Source organism: Artemia sp. Qi Xiang Cuo, chromosome 14 (genome assembly GCF_049724085.1).
Source record: "Artemia sp. Qi Xiang Cuo chromosome 14, ASM4972408v1, whole genome shotgun sequence".
NCBI lineage: Eukaryota > Metazoa > Arthropoda > Branchiopoda > Anostraca > Artemiidae > Artemia > Artemia sp. Qi Xiang Cuo.
Genome location: NC_142807.1, coordinates 63,491,064 through 63,503,888, shown reverse-complemented (window position 1 = coordinate 63,503,888; position 12,825 = coordinate 63,491,064). Strand labels below are relative to the sequence as shown.

General features: G+C 35.4%; 1 protein-coding gene across 2 annotated transcripts in view; it reads left to right on the top strand.

Annotated features, from left to right (window-relative positions):
* Nucleotides 1-10,679, top strand: part of LOC148944745 (transmembrane protein 14C-like) — a 40,325-nt gene extending 29,646 nt beyond the window's left edge. For both annotated transcript variants that reach the window (XM_089100355.1, XM_089100357.1), the window contains exons 2-4: nucleotides 3,175-3,280; nucleotides 3,911-4,097; nucleotides 10,145-10,679. In XM_089100355.1, coding sequence (XP_088956481.1) covers nucleotides 3,178-3,280; nucleotides 3,911-4,097; nucleotides 10,145-10,199 — 345 coding nt within the window. In that variant the 5' untranslated portion in view covers nucleotides 3,175-3,177 and the 3' untranslated portion in view covers nucleotides 10,200-10,679. The remainder of the gene's footprint in view (nucleotides 1-3,174; nucleotides 3,281-3,910; nucleotides 4,098-10,144) is intronic.
* The last annotated feature ends 2,146 nt before the right edge of the window (nucleotides 10,680-12,825 follow it).

Here is a 12,825-nt window from a genome sequence, read left to right as displayed (position 1 = left end):
GAAGGGTTTCCATTTTCTCTTTAATTACTTGTGTTATTGTTTTTATTTTATTCTTTTATAACACATTTCATGTTTTTCCCATTTGCATTGTCCAGTCTGAAAACGATCCATCGGAAAAAATTTAATGTTGAGCTGTTGACCAAAAAACTGCTCTCCGTCCCTCAAAGACACTCTCCTCCCCTGGAGTCCCCTCCTCTCATTTTCCCTTAAATTGCGTGTGCTATTGTTTTTTATTTTATTCTTTTATAACTTGTTTCATGCTTATCCCCATCTGCATTGTTCAGTCTGAGAAAAATCTAACCTAATCTTTAGCATTACTAAGAAATGCGTCCATTTTCCCTTTAATTGCTTCTGTTATTGTTTTTATTTATTATTTTATAACCCATTTCATGTTTTTCCAATTTGCATTGTCCTGTCTGAAAATGATCTAACCTAACCTTTAACAGTAAGAGGAAGGGCGTCCATTATCCCTTAAATTACGTGTGTTGTTGTTTTGTATTTTATTCTTTTATAACCCATTTCATGTTTTTCTTATTTGCATTGTCCTGTCTGAAAACGATCTAATCTAACCTTTACCAGTAGGAGGGACGGCGTCCATTTTCTGTGAAGTTTCTAGCAGATAACAAATACTGAATTTTGGTTATCAGATTGTACCCATATTGAGTCAGTAGTCATCTGAATAAATATATTAAAATAGGGAAAATAGTCTCTTTAAATTCTGAAACCTCGACCCTTAAGCCTAAGTAAATAATAAATATATGAAACTTTATTTCTGAAATCTATAACACAATGTCTTTAATTTCCTTGGTGATAATAGTGGTCTCCTTCTTATTCTCAATTTCATTTGATAGATCGCGGGTATATTCATCCCATTGTGAGAAGCCCCCCCCCCTTTTCAGTGAAGCTAAAGTAAAATTTGCGATGAAGAAGCTAGGCTTAGAAATCAATCAAAGCATTTATTTACACACTATTCCTCTATGGACAAAGGCTTATATAATTTAAAAATTATCTGTGCTTCAATAAATCTTCTCATTGTAGCTATGTATCTTTTTCTTAAAAACCCTCTCTTGCAAAACAATGGATCTACTGTCACTAAATTCATCAAAAAGTATCCTTTTCAGTGAAACCTTTGGTTAAACCGCTAACGTAATTCAAGTGAATTAACAAGCAGGAAGTGCAATTGGGGGGTGTCAATAATTATTCCCTATTTAAATCTTAGTGGTTTAGCGTTATAAGGGGGTCAGTAGTTGACGGAAGTTGGCTGTCAAAAAGAGAGTTCAAAAAGAGAGTTATTTCTAATGAAAAAATTAAAGTCGTAAATAGGGGGAGGGGGTTTACATAGTAAAAAAGAGCTTATTTTACGCTTTCTATCGAGTATAAACATTATATAGTGGAATTTGTATTGATGGGGGGGGGGGGTATAGCCTGAATTTGAATTTACTGGAGTGGGAATATTTTTAATTTTATTTGGAAATAAACTAAGAAAATTTACTAAACAGAACTCACATTATAAATCGATGTAGCCAAAGTTTCCAAATCAATAATATCAGATGCTTTATCCATGGTGTCTTAAAACTTTATGATAATTTAACCACAATGCTTATATACAAAATCTCAAGGGCAAATTGTGATGTAACGGGAAACCCTACATAACTTGCCTGATTGACTTAGAAAGAGACACGTGATCCTGTTCCTGTTAGACTCGTGGATCAATACATTCCCCCGCCTATTGTTTAAATCAAGTTCTCGGGAAGCCACTTTCCCCTCTTGTTCTAGATTAGTACATCTCTTCTCGTTACTGTGCATGTGCAAAATTTCCCCCGGAGTCATTACACTTAGACGAACAACAACAAATAAGTTGACCTTGACCCCATTAGACTCGATCGATAATCCTTGAATAAATTAGGTTATCTTGGCGTTAGACTCAATTGTAGATGGCAGCACGCTTTCCTCGTGGGAGTCATTATGGCTTCCCTACTGCCCTCTTCTCAACACCTCACTCGTCACATGAAAGTTTTTCGGCACTTTTAAAAAAGTTACTTATTGTTATAATTAAACGACCCTTGTGTTTTACGAGTCGTTTTTAAAAAATTGGAACAAAATTTAAAATTTAGCGTAAAGAGCGAGGTTCTGAGGAGGGGGGCAATGCCCCGCACACACGTAATAATTTCTTTCCGTTTTAAAGTTTTAATTTTGCTCCTTACTTTTAGTTGAAAAAACTTGGTTTTATCTAATTTCTGATCGTTTTTTAAATAACACCAGGAAGTCTGGCTCCACCTTCACGGAAAAATCTCCCCCCCCCCCCCCCACGGAAATATCCTCTGGATAATTCAATCCTTGTGAAAATGTATCCTGTAAAATTACCCTTAACACCTCCACGCGTAAAATTGAGCTGGTAGACGTTGAGAAAGCAAGACGTTGAGTTGAGATGGCAAAGAGAAATTTCGTATAGGAATTCTGGCAAATTCCCCCGGTATAAAATTTCCCCTGAAAATTCCCTCTCCATGGAAAATTCTCCCCTTGTAAAATACCCCAGCAGAAAGTTCGTCCTCCCCTCCCCACCCGAAAAATATATGCATACTTCCCAATAACAAATACTATACGCAAACAATGGGCACATTTTATAACTTAAAGACCTTTCTCGGGGGGCTGTGGGGGGCCATGTTATCTCAAAGACATAGTTATTGGGCCGTTCAACTATTCAACTATATAAATATAACAGAATTTTGATCGGACGACTTTGGGGAAAAAGTGGCATGGGAGGGGGCCTAGTTGCTTTACATTTTTTTGGTCACTTAAAAAAGGCCCTAGGACTTTTAATTCACGTTTGAATGAGCCCTCTCAAGATATTCTAGGCTCATTGGGTCGATACGATCACTCCTGGGAAAAAAAATAAACACGCATCCGTAATCTTTCTTCTGGCAAAACATTCTATGACTTTTATAGGGTGTGTCCCCCTTTTTTTGAAAATCATGCAAATTTTCTCAGGCCCGTAACCTTTGATGGGTAAGACTAAACTTAAAGAAATATATATTTAAAATCAGCATAAAAATCTGATTCTTTTGATATATCTCTTGGCATCAAAGTTCTGTTTTTTAGAGTTTCGGTTTCAATTGAGCCTATAGTACCGTAACTTAATTCCAAAATTTCTTACTGTTTTTACGTCTCTTGCAGGAAATGGCAGATAAGACAGCAAAGCAAGAAGCAAAATTAGATTATATGTCGTTTGCTGTTGCTGGTATTGCAGGAGGTCATGGAGTTTTGGAGTACATGAAAGCAGGTAATGTTTTTTATAAAAACATGAAAGAGATCCTTTGGATTTTGTTTTTAAGCTTTCTTCAAGTGCTGCAAACTTCCGTGTTGCCACTTTCCTTTTCAAATAGTTTGCGGGTATAATCGGCATAAAATATATAGATGGCTCCCAAGGTTTTGTTGTATTTTCAGGAGGCGTGTTTTTATTTTCTGTGTCACATTATTCATCTCATTATTTTTCACATACAAAGGAAAAGAAAAACCACAAAGGAACACTTCGGGGATTCTTAATTTTCTGGAAAATTTCGGTACTTTGTACAACTTCTTTTTTTTTGTCGGGCGATGGATGGAGAATTTGGCAGATCTTGCAAAAATCGGTAGAAGTGGAAAAAACAAACAAACTAAAAATGTTTACTTTTTACAGATGAAAAATGTTTTCAAATTCCACTTGTTAATTCCCTTACTTGTTTTCAAAATTGATTGTGGTAACACTAAATGTGATACCACCCTAAGAACTTCATGATGTTCAATCAAACAAAAGGAACATCTAAGAAAATCGTAGTTTTCGGGCTTAAATAGACCTATTGTGGGGCTACAGGCGGCTAAAATGTTTTTATCTTGTTGTCCTGGGTACTTTAACCGACTCTTTCTCTTATAGCAAATATGGCATCATTGGGAATTGGCCTTGGATTTGGTAGTTTGATCGCTCTAAGTGGGTATCGAACCACTTACAATAAAGACGATGCAGCACTTGGGCTCATATCATCAGGTCTTTTGGCCGCATTGAGAGGAAAGCAATTCTATGACACACAAAAGACACCGTATGGTGTTGTTGCAGGTGCAGCGTAAGTTACTATCCTTATTACGCTACAAACCCATTGACTCCTTTGATATTCTGTATTATTATGCATAGATCGTGCAAAAATGATTTTGTTTATATATTTTTTCTTGCACTGTACCACTGTGGATTGATGACAGTGGCGTAATGTTAAAATCAGGGGGGAGCGGCAAAATTGGAGCCAATTTTCACAAATCAAGTCAAAATGACAGTAAAAACTAAAAAATAGGCCATTTTATGCCATAAACGTACTATTTAGTACTTATAAAGGTACTTCGTAGTACTATAAAGGCAAATATGTACAAACAAAACTGATCTGTTTTTGTTGATGCTTGAATTATTTAGGTTTATCTTAGTTTTAACAATATTTTGGTAGAAACTAAATTTTAGCTGGGGTGGGGCAAACTCGGGTCTGGGAGGGAGGGGCAAACTAGGGTCTGGGAGTGGCAGTTATACCCCTGTCCCATAGCAAATTACGTTTCTGATTGATGGTCTACTTGGCAATACGGAACCCGGGGTCTTATCCCCGCCACAAGAAGGTTGGGTGACAAGCTTCCTATTTGCCCCTGGAAAAAAAAAACAACAAAAAAAACAGCGGAAACATTGATTTGACGCCCTATGCGCCAGCAATGGCTCTGGGGGAGCCTTTTCTATCCTATTCTTTCTTGCACAAATTTTTTCATTTTTAAAATTCTAGTCAGTGGTTATTTAAGATCAGTTTGGGCTTCATTTTTAGACACAATATTTTTTTTCTCTTCATCGTTTTTCTCCCTGCGAATTTAAAATAAGACGAAAGAAAATCGAAAAGAATGGTTTCTTCTACAAATTCTGCAAGGCTTTTGAACGATGTTATCTGTAATTATCTGGTTTTACTATGGATAATACTCCTTTTTCCCATGACAACTCAAATCACAAAGACTAATTTATACGAATAGGATTTTAACAAATTCCTTTAAGGGTTTCTTTACTGTTGTTAACTTGAAATTATTTCAAGATTTTAGCGCCCATTTTTTTAAAAATAGGAGTCTGATCGATTTATTTTGAAAAATATTCAAATCGTTTTCAAAAAAAATTCTTTTAAAAGAAATTTCACCCTGAAAAAGAAAATTGTATCTCACGAACGCTAAAAAAATATGGAATTTAGTATTTTGTGTAGATACAGACTCGAAACTTAACTCTAGCACGATATTGAATTACTTAGGGTGATTTCGACTGGGAATGTACCATGTTTGTGAATTTACGCCTGCTGTCCCAAAAGTATGCAAATTTTCTTATGGTAGCAACAAAATTTATGAATTGCAGTTATTTAAAATCACTGTAAGTAGAGTATTTGATTTTTATGTTGATACAATATTTAATTCTTTACTTTAGGGTTTAGCTAGCTTTTATACTGAGAATAAGCGTTCTCTAAAAAATTTTATGAAAAAATTACAAAAAAGGACGCTGCCTTAAATGGTCCCTAGATGTTACATTTTTATTTCCTGAACTTTTAACATAAATATTAATATTTAATATCAAAACATAAGTTATAGCTATTTTTAAGGGAACTAGCTTTTGTAAAAGTGCGCAATATTATGCTTTTTCATTATACTCTAGATTTTAGCACTTTTCGCCTCTGCTTTAAAGACATCTATGAAATTTAATAAATATTTGATCGTATTTCCGTTTTTTAAATGTTTACATGTTCACTTGATACGTAAATTTTATTATTGTATTTCGGTTTGGTTCAAGATTTCTTAAAAATAATAAGGCTCATGTAGTGTTAATGGGGTTAGACAAATTAGCCCGTTTTAACTGCTTTTTTCATTGATATAGGGGGGGGGGGGTTCTATCTTTACATCTAAATTCAGATATTTACCCCTAAGACTATGGTTCTGTCGAACTGCTCGAAACATTGTTTTCACTTATTTTCAAAAATTTGAAACTTTATTTTTCTAAGTGTTCACTGTATCTCTCCAAACTTTTTGAATATACCCTCTATGTGTGAGAGTGACTTCAAAGAGCATGGGAATTTCTTTATGAAAACCAGCCTCTATTTAGTCAATTCTGATTTTGTTTGTTCTCACTAACTGTAATGGACTTGATCTAGAAATAAACGAAAGTATAATTTTAAAATTGGGGCTGTTGAGAAGGAAACATGTTAAGAAAACAATCCTTGCCTCATAATACGTAGATTAATTGTAGATTCACATTTTTGTTCATCGACTGATGTTGGGCTTTGGCCACACGGCATGGTATAATTGTGCCACGATTGCCAAATCTTTAGCGATATGTGACTGAACTTCCGTTGCAATTGGTCATTGTCCGTGATGAAAGAATCAAAATAGGTGGCAAATTGGTGGCAATACCTGCCGGTCCAGCGATAATTATTTTGTTTTCTGCCAGCTAATTTAAAATCCCCCTTCTGAGGCTTCTTCTGACAGTATATTGGGGGTTTCTTCGAGTTCAGCTGCAGAACTCCAAGTCAGGGCAATAACATCTGTGAAGTCGCAATCGGTTAGAGTTTTATGGCCATACTTTGATCCGAAAAGGATCCGTTTCGTAGCTTAATCCTTAACAAAATCAATCACTGTGTTGAAAAGTTTAAGAGCAGCACGACAGTCTTGCGGTACGCCAGTGTTTATTTTTAACATTGGGCTTCGACGACCTTTTTCTTGGACGTATCTTTTTTTTACCAGTGTAGAGCGTCTTGAACAGGCAGTAGCATCTGAACAGGCATTTTCAGGGAGACCTGTTTGTTCTAATATCAAACAAAGAGACTCACGGTCGACCGATTCGAAGGATGCTTTAAAGCAATAAACTCTACACTGGAGACTCACGGGCTTTCTCGACGACCTGGCGAACAATGAATATTTACTTGGTCGTGGATATCTTCGACATGAAGCTTACTTGTTGAATTCAGCGACACCCCCGGATGAACTTGGTACTTCTAGTGAGCAACGTCATGACAAATAGTTTTCCGGGAACTGACAAGAGGGTGATACCTCTGTAGTTCAAGTTACCAATGTTGCCAACTTTGTGTTTCCATCGAGGAAGAATTATCCCGTCTTCTTGAAGAATCATTTAAGTTGTCAAAACAAGGGAGAACATCACATGCAGACGAAGCAGCATGGTAAGTTCTTGTGCACAAATCATAATTTGTATAAGATCTATTTAGATGGTTTGGAAGGAAGTCTCTGGTACAACCTCGTATGGAATTTGCTATTATTTTATTCACATTTTGTTCTTGCGGTACAGAGTGTTGGGAAATGGTGAGAAGTTGAAAAAGAAGCTTGAGGGGGTAAGGGGACTTACCCCCCAAGAAGAGGGTGTGGTAGTAGATTGATATAAGAAAACGCAAAGCATCGTTGAGATGCTTAGGCTAGCAATTGATAAATTAACGGGATATTAAGTTAGCCTTTTTCTGTCTAGTTGTCCTATTCTATCTTTTTTTCCTAATACATCATTCTAGTCTGGCCTCATATTCAGTCAGAACCTTTATCAGACATATTTAGTGGCTATGACAGTGAGAGGGGTGGGTGCTTCAATGATCATAATATCCTTAGATAATAATGGGACGGGGGCGGGGCTCCAGTGTTTGATTGTGGTAATTAGTAATGAACTAAAATTAAGGCCAAAGTGTAACTTACACATCACTAGACGTTGAAATATTTGTGAGACTGGTTTTGTTTACTGAAATTGATTACTTGAAAGCTGAAGATCAATTTAGAAATTACTCATTTTCAAAATAATTTAAAATCAAGATTTTAAAATAACTTTAAAACAAAAAGTATATCTGTTGGAACCTTTTGTCCCAGTTTGTTCGGATAAATGTCCTCCCCAGATTATTTAATTTTGGCCCCTTAATGATTTTCCTTCCCCTAGTAATAATTATTAATCTTACTTTAATTTTGGTGGCGCTATTTTTCTGTCCTCCTAATTGCGTAGTTGGTTACATAGACCACGAGGCATTAAGTGCGCAGTTGGGGATGTTTGACTAGTAGTTTAGTAAGCCCTCGGATTGGCTGGAAAAATTCACTAAAGAGTGAGGAAAACACGGGAATTTTCTCTAAGATCAAACCAAGAGAAAATTGTAGCATTTTCTGGGAAAGCTCACAAAAGCACACGATATGAACTTTGACTTTATTGAATATAAACACACAAATTAAACACAACTCCAGGGATTGACCAATAATCCCTAGGGCATAAATGTAGCCCCTGGAGAACTCGAGTATTCATATAAATATTATCACTATTTATACAAAACAACAAAGTGAAAGAGAAAAAAAAACTGAAAAAAGGCACTGTGCACTATATAAAAAAGAGAGAATCCTCCTAAACATTTTTCATTTGTACTAGTAGAAAGAAGATACTTCTTATAGTTGGATCGAAATGACGGAACTGAAACAGAATCTTTTATTTCCAGCGGAATGTTGTTCCATAATTTCACTCCAACGTATTTGATAGAAAAAGCTGCTCTTTGCGGGTGACGAATGTCCGAGATAAGGGAAAAACGTCTACATGACGACGTTTGATAAGCATGATAATATGACTGTAAATGAAAAAGGACAAGTTGTGTTAGTCCTGGGGATGATAGATTGTTCAAATATTTATACATGAAAACAACTGTTTGGAGCTGATAAATCTGTCTCACTGTTAGTAACTGAGAATTAAGAAAAAATTCTTTAGTATTAAGTTTACTAAAATAAATTTACTTTACGGCGCTATTTTGTAAGAGTTGAATTGTCTTTAAAGTATAACCGAAATAGTTAGCTAAAATGTAACAACTATGCCGAATATAAGAATAAACAAGGGTAAAATAAATGGTTCGCAAGACTTTTTTCGGAAGGAAATTTTTAAGTCTATACAAAATCCCAGCTGCTGCTGCAATTTTTATAGATATTGAATTTACATGTTCTTTCCATGACAATAATTCATCAATAATTACACCTAAATATTTAAATTTTGAAACCCTATATATTAAATGTCCATCAGCTGTTAAAGATAGTTCAGTGTTTACCTATTTAATAGTAGAAATAATTATGTAATTTGTTTTTTTATATTAATCAATAAACGGTTACTCCTCGTATATTTTGTTAGATCATTCAACACGCTCTCCATGGTCTTAAAAAGGGTTTCAACACTTAAAGCTCAGAATAATACAACTGTATCATCTGCAAATGATATTGTCAAACAATCTTTCATAAAATTTCCAGTATCCGCGGTATAAATGAGGTAAAGGAGTGGCCCTAAAATCGACCCATGTGGAATTCTGCAAGTTATTAGATGCTCTCGTGATCTTTTTGGTCGAACTATAACGACCTGTGACCTATCTGATAGATATGACTCAATCCAGCTAACAATCCACGGTGGAAATTTATAGTTCTTTAACTTTCTAACTAAAAGATTATGGTTTATTGTATCAAATGCTTTCAACAGGTCAATAAATAAAGCTGAGGTATAAAAACCCTTATCTAGAAAATTTTTAACTTTACAAATAAAATGGGTGATCCGTCGAATGCCCTTTCCGAAATCCATATTGGCTAGGTGGTATTATTTCATTTTCTTCTGCAAATTTACTTATTTTATCATACATTATTTTTCCAAAAATCTTCGAAGTAACCGGTAAAATTGAAATAGGGCAGCAATTATTTATCTTTTGCTTATTTCCATTTTTATACAAAAGTATAATACGGCTTTCCTTTGGAACAATTCCTTTTTGAAAAGACACATTGATTAAAAAAATCAAAATATGAGATATCACCGGCAAAACATGTTTTAGAACTCGTTTTGGCATGTGATCAATTCCAGGAGCCTCTGATGGTCCCAAAGAATTATCTTCTCCAAATCATTTATGGAAACCGGTTCAAAAACAAAAATGCTTCCACCATTATCAAAATTTTGACAATTAGGCAATTATTATTGCCAGCATAATTGACAATTATGTTGACAATTAGGCCAAAATGCTCATCTTTCAAGCTCTTCGCCATCAAAAGAATCCCCCAATATTTTCTCTACAGATTTGAACTGTTGGCACATTAAGAACCAATGTTTATATTGTTTTCTTTTTTTCAGGCTCTTACTGGCAGTACGTTCAGGCGGATACTACCTTGGTATTTTGAAGAAATAATTAACTGTAAGAAAACCACCATCAATTTGTTGTTTTTTTTTAATAATCGTTGGCATTTGTGCTTAGTTAGGCATCAATTTCTAGCCATTATCGCTTTGGCCGAATCAGGGCTGCTGATACATAAGGAAATAAAGTCCGATTAAATGATAATGATTATGCTATCACACTAATGTCTAGCTAAGCATACATGCGAATTTTCCAGGGGCCCCAGTTCACGAAAATATACAGGGAAGAGAAAGGGTAGGGCTTCGTTTCGATGGAGAAAAAAAGATGAAGAAGCTAAAGAAGGTATTTTAAAAATTTGGGAGAGGGGACACTTTTTTTCTGTTTCATTTCTAATAAGAACACTAAAAAAATTGTAATTTCAAAATTTCTTTGCCCCCCCCCCCTTATTTGTCACCTCTGAATTATTGTTGATTATCAAATTTCTTTAGTGTCTCTTGTTCATGCTATGTGATACATGAATAAATTCTGTGATAGTTTGAACCTCTTCTTTTAAGGTTTGAATACCCAGCAAAATCTTCCTAACGTCAGTTAGTCATGCTTATTTCTTCGTCAGTATTTTATACCAAGAAGGGTTCAAATGTAAGCATTCATCTACAACCATAGGCTCAATATCGTGGGGATAAACACTCAATAGCCACCCGTCGATGGCAGTTCATATTTTTTTGGATTTTGTGCAAATCGCGGATATTGGCGAATAACTCACTTTTATGGTTGTTAGATAATTGGTTTTAATTCTTTTAATTTTCGGCTTTTATTGATACATCGTTTCGTTTCGCGCTGAAGAAGAGAGGCGTTTGTCCTCTCGAAATATTCGCTTTGCTTTTTCAGTATTTTTATTTGGCCTATAAAAACCCCATTTTTGCTCGTTTTTCTTTCTTTATGTCAATAGCCACTTTCATGCTTTTTTATTTCTACGGCGGGGTTTGCGCGGTTACTGAACGCACCTGGCACTTTGACGATAAATAACATCAGTCCAGTTTTCGTTAAGAAAGAAAAACGCTCAGTGACAACTTATTGTGCCCCCTGGCATTGTTCGCCCCAAGACCCAGGCCTATTGGTAAATCCTAGCCAGTTCATCACAGAGAAAGAATAACTACTATGAGACTTTAAATTTAAAATCGACAAAGATCATGAAGGAATGAACCTTGCAGGATTTTTTTTTAGCATCAGAAGTTTACAAAATAATTTTCCATGGGCCTAGTGGTTTTGAAACAGAGTGCCGGATATATATTTTATGTGTTGGGGGGCAATTTAATCTCAGTTATAGAGTCAGAAAACTTCAACGTATTCTTGCTAAAAAAAAAATTCTCTGAGTCACTATATATGGAAGAGGTTGCCGTGTAGTATTCGGAAGGGGCTCATTGGATTGGAAATTGTAAGCTTTAGTGACCTTTTTAAGAATGACATTGACTAGATAATTCCGGAGACCATACTGCCTTTCCATGACGATAAATAAAATTTCAAATAGGGATAAAATCCTTTTAATAGACAGTGATAAATGCACCTCAACTTTATTACAAATGCCTGCCTCGCAGTTCCTTGATCCCTAAATTATATGGACTTCCCAAAATCCATAAGCCGATCCTACCATTACGACCAATTGTGTCAAGTACAAGGTCACCGACAAGTGTTGTGAGGAAACGGTTAGTACCAATCTGTAAACCACTTTTGTCTGCACAAATTTCGTACATTAAGAATTCTTCGAATTTGGTTGAAAAACTGAAAAAAAAGTAGAAATTTCTTCAAGTTCTTTGCTTTCAAGCTTCGACATTGTATCAATGTACAGAAATATTGATGTAGAAGCAGCCGAAACTCTTCTACAAAGAAAGCTATTATAGTCAGGGAGCCAAAGTTGAAAAAGTCGTCAAAGAACGATTTGTAAAAAACATTTTGGTACATGAGTTCTGACTTTTGGAAACGATATTTTCAAACATGCTGATTCCATTTATTTCGGGAATTGTGACCACCAAGGTTCGCTTCATAGTTTAATATGAGGTCAAAGTTTCGACTCGGTCATCTATGGTAAAAAATTTAAAACTTAACTTGTTCATTGCTAAGTAGATGACACTGCATCTTTCTCGTGGCTTTGTTATGGTTATGTTGACTGCCATGTGCCATGCTACTGTGTAAATAAATTGATGGTTCAAAAGCTTAAAAAGCTAATTAACTCTATTATTTGATCCTCAAAGGTTTGTCTTTACCAGTATTTCACTTTTTATTGTTTCGCCTCGTCTTTTAGGAATATAAATTTAAAATGGATAGGCTAAAAGTAAAAGTCTTACCAGTTTTGGGGTCAAAGGATAGTTAGAGGCTCACTTAAGTGGTTTAAAAGTAGGGCAAAGGTGCAGATTAGTTCCCCCTGATAAAAGCAACTTGTTTCTTACTATTATTCAGTAAATTGCAGGGGTGTCCACGTGAGGTGTTTTACGAGGAGCTTGGCTCTTTTGTGAGCTAGCCTAGGTGGTACGGTACAAGTTTTTTTCAAGCATAGTCAAGCAAAGGTGGTACACTCTGAAAATACTTTGATGTCTTCTCTTTACTTTTTTGTTTTTCAAGAGTCTCACTATTTACCATTGCTCCTCAAGTCACTATCTTTATAGTGCATCCAGACTATCCGGTT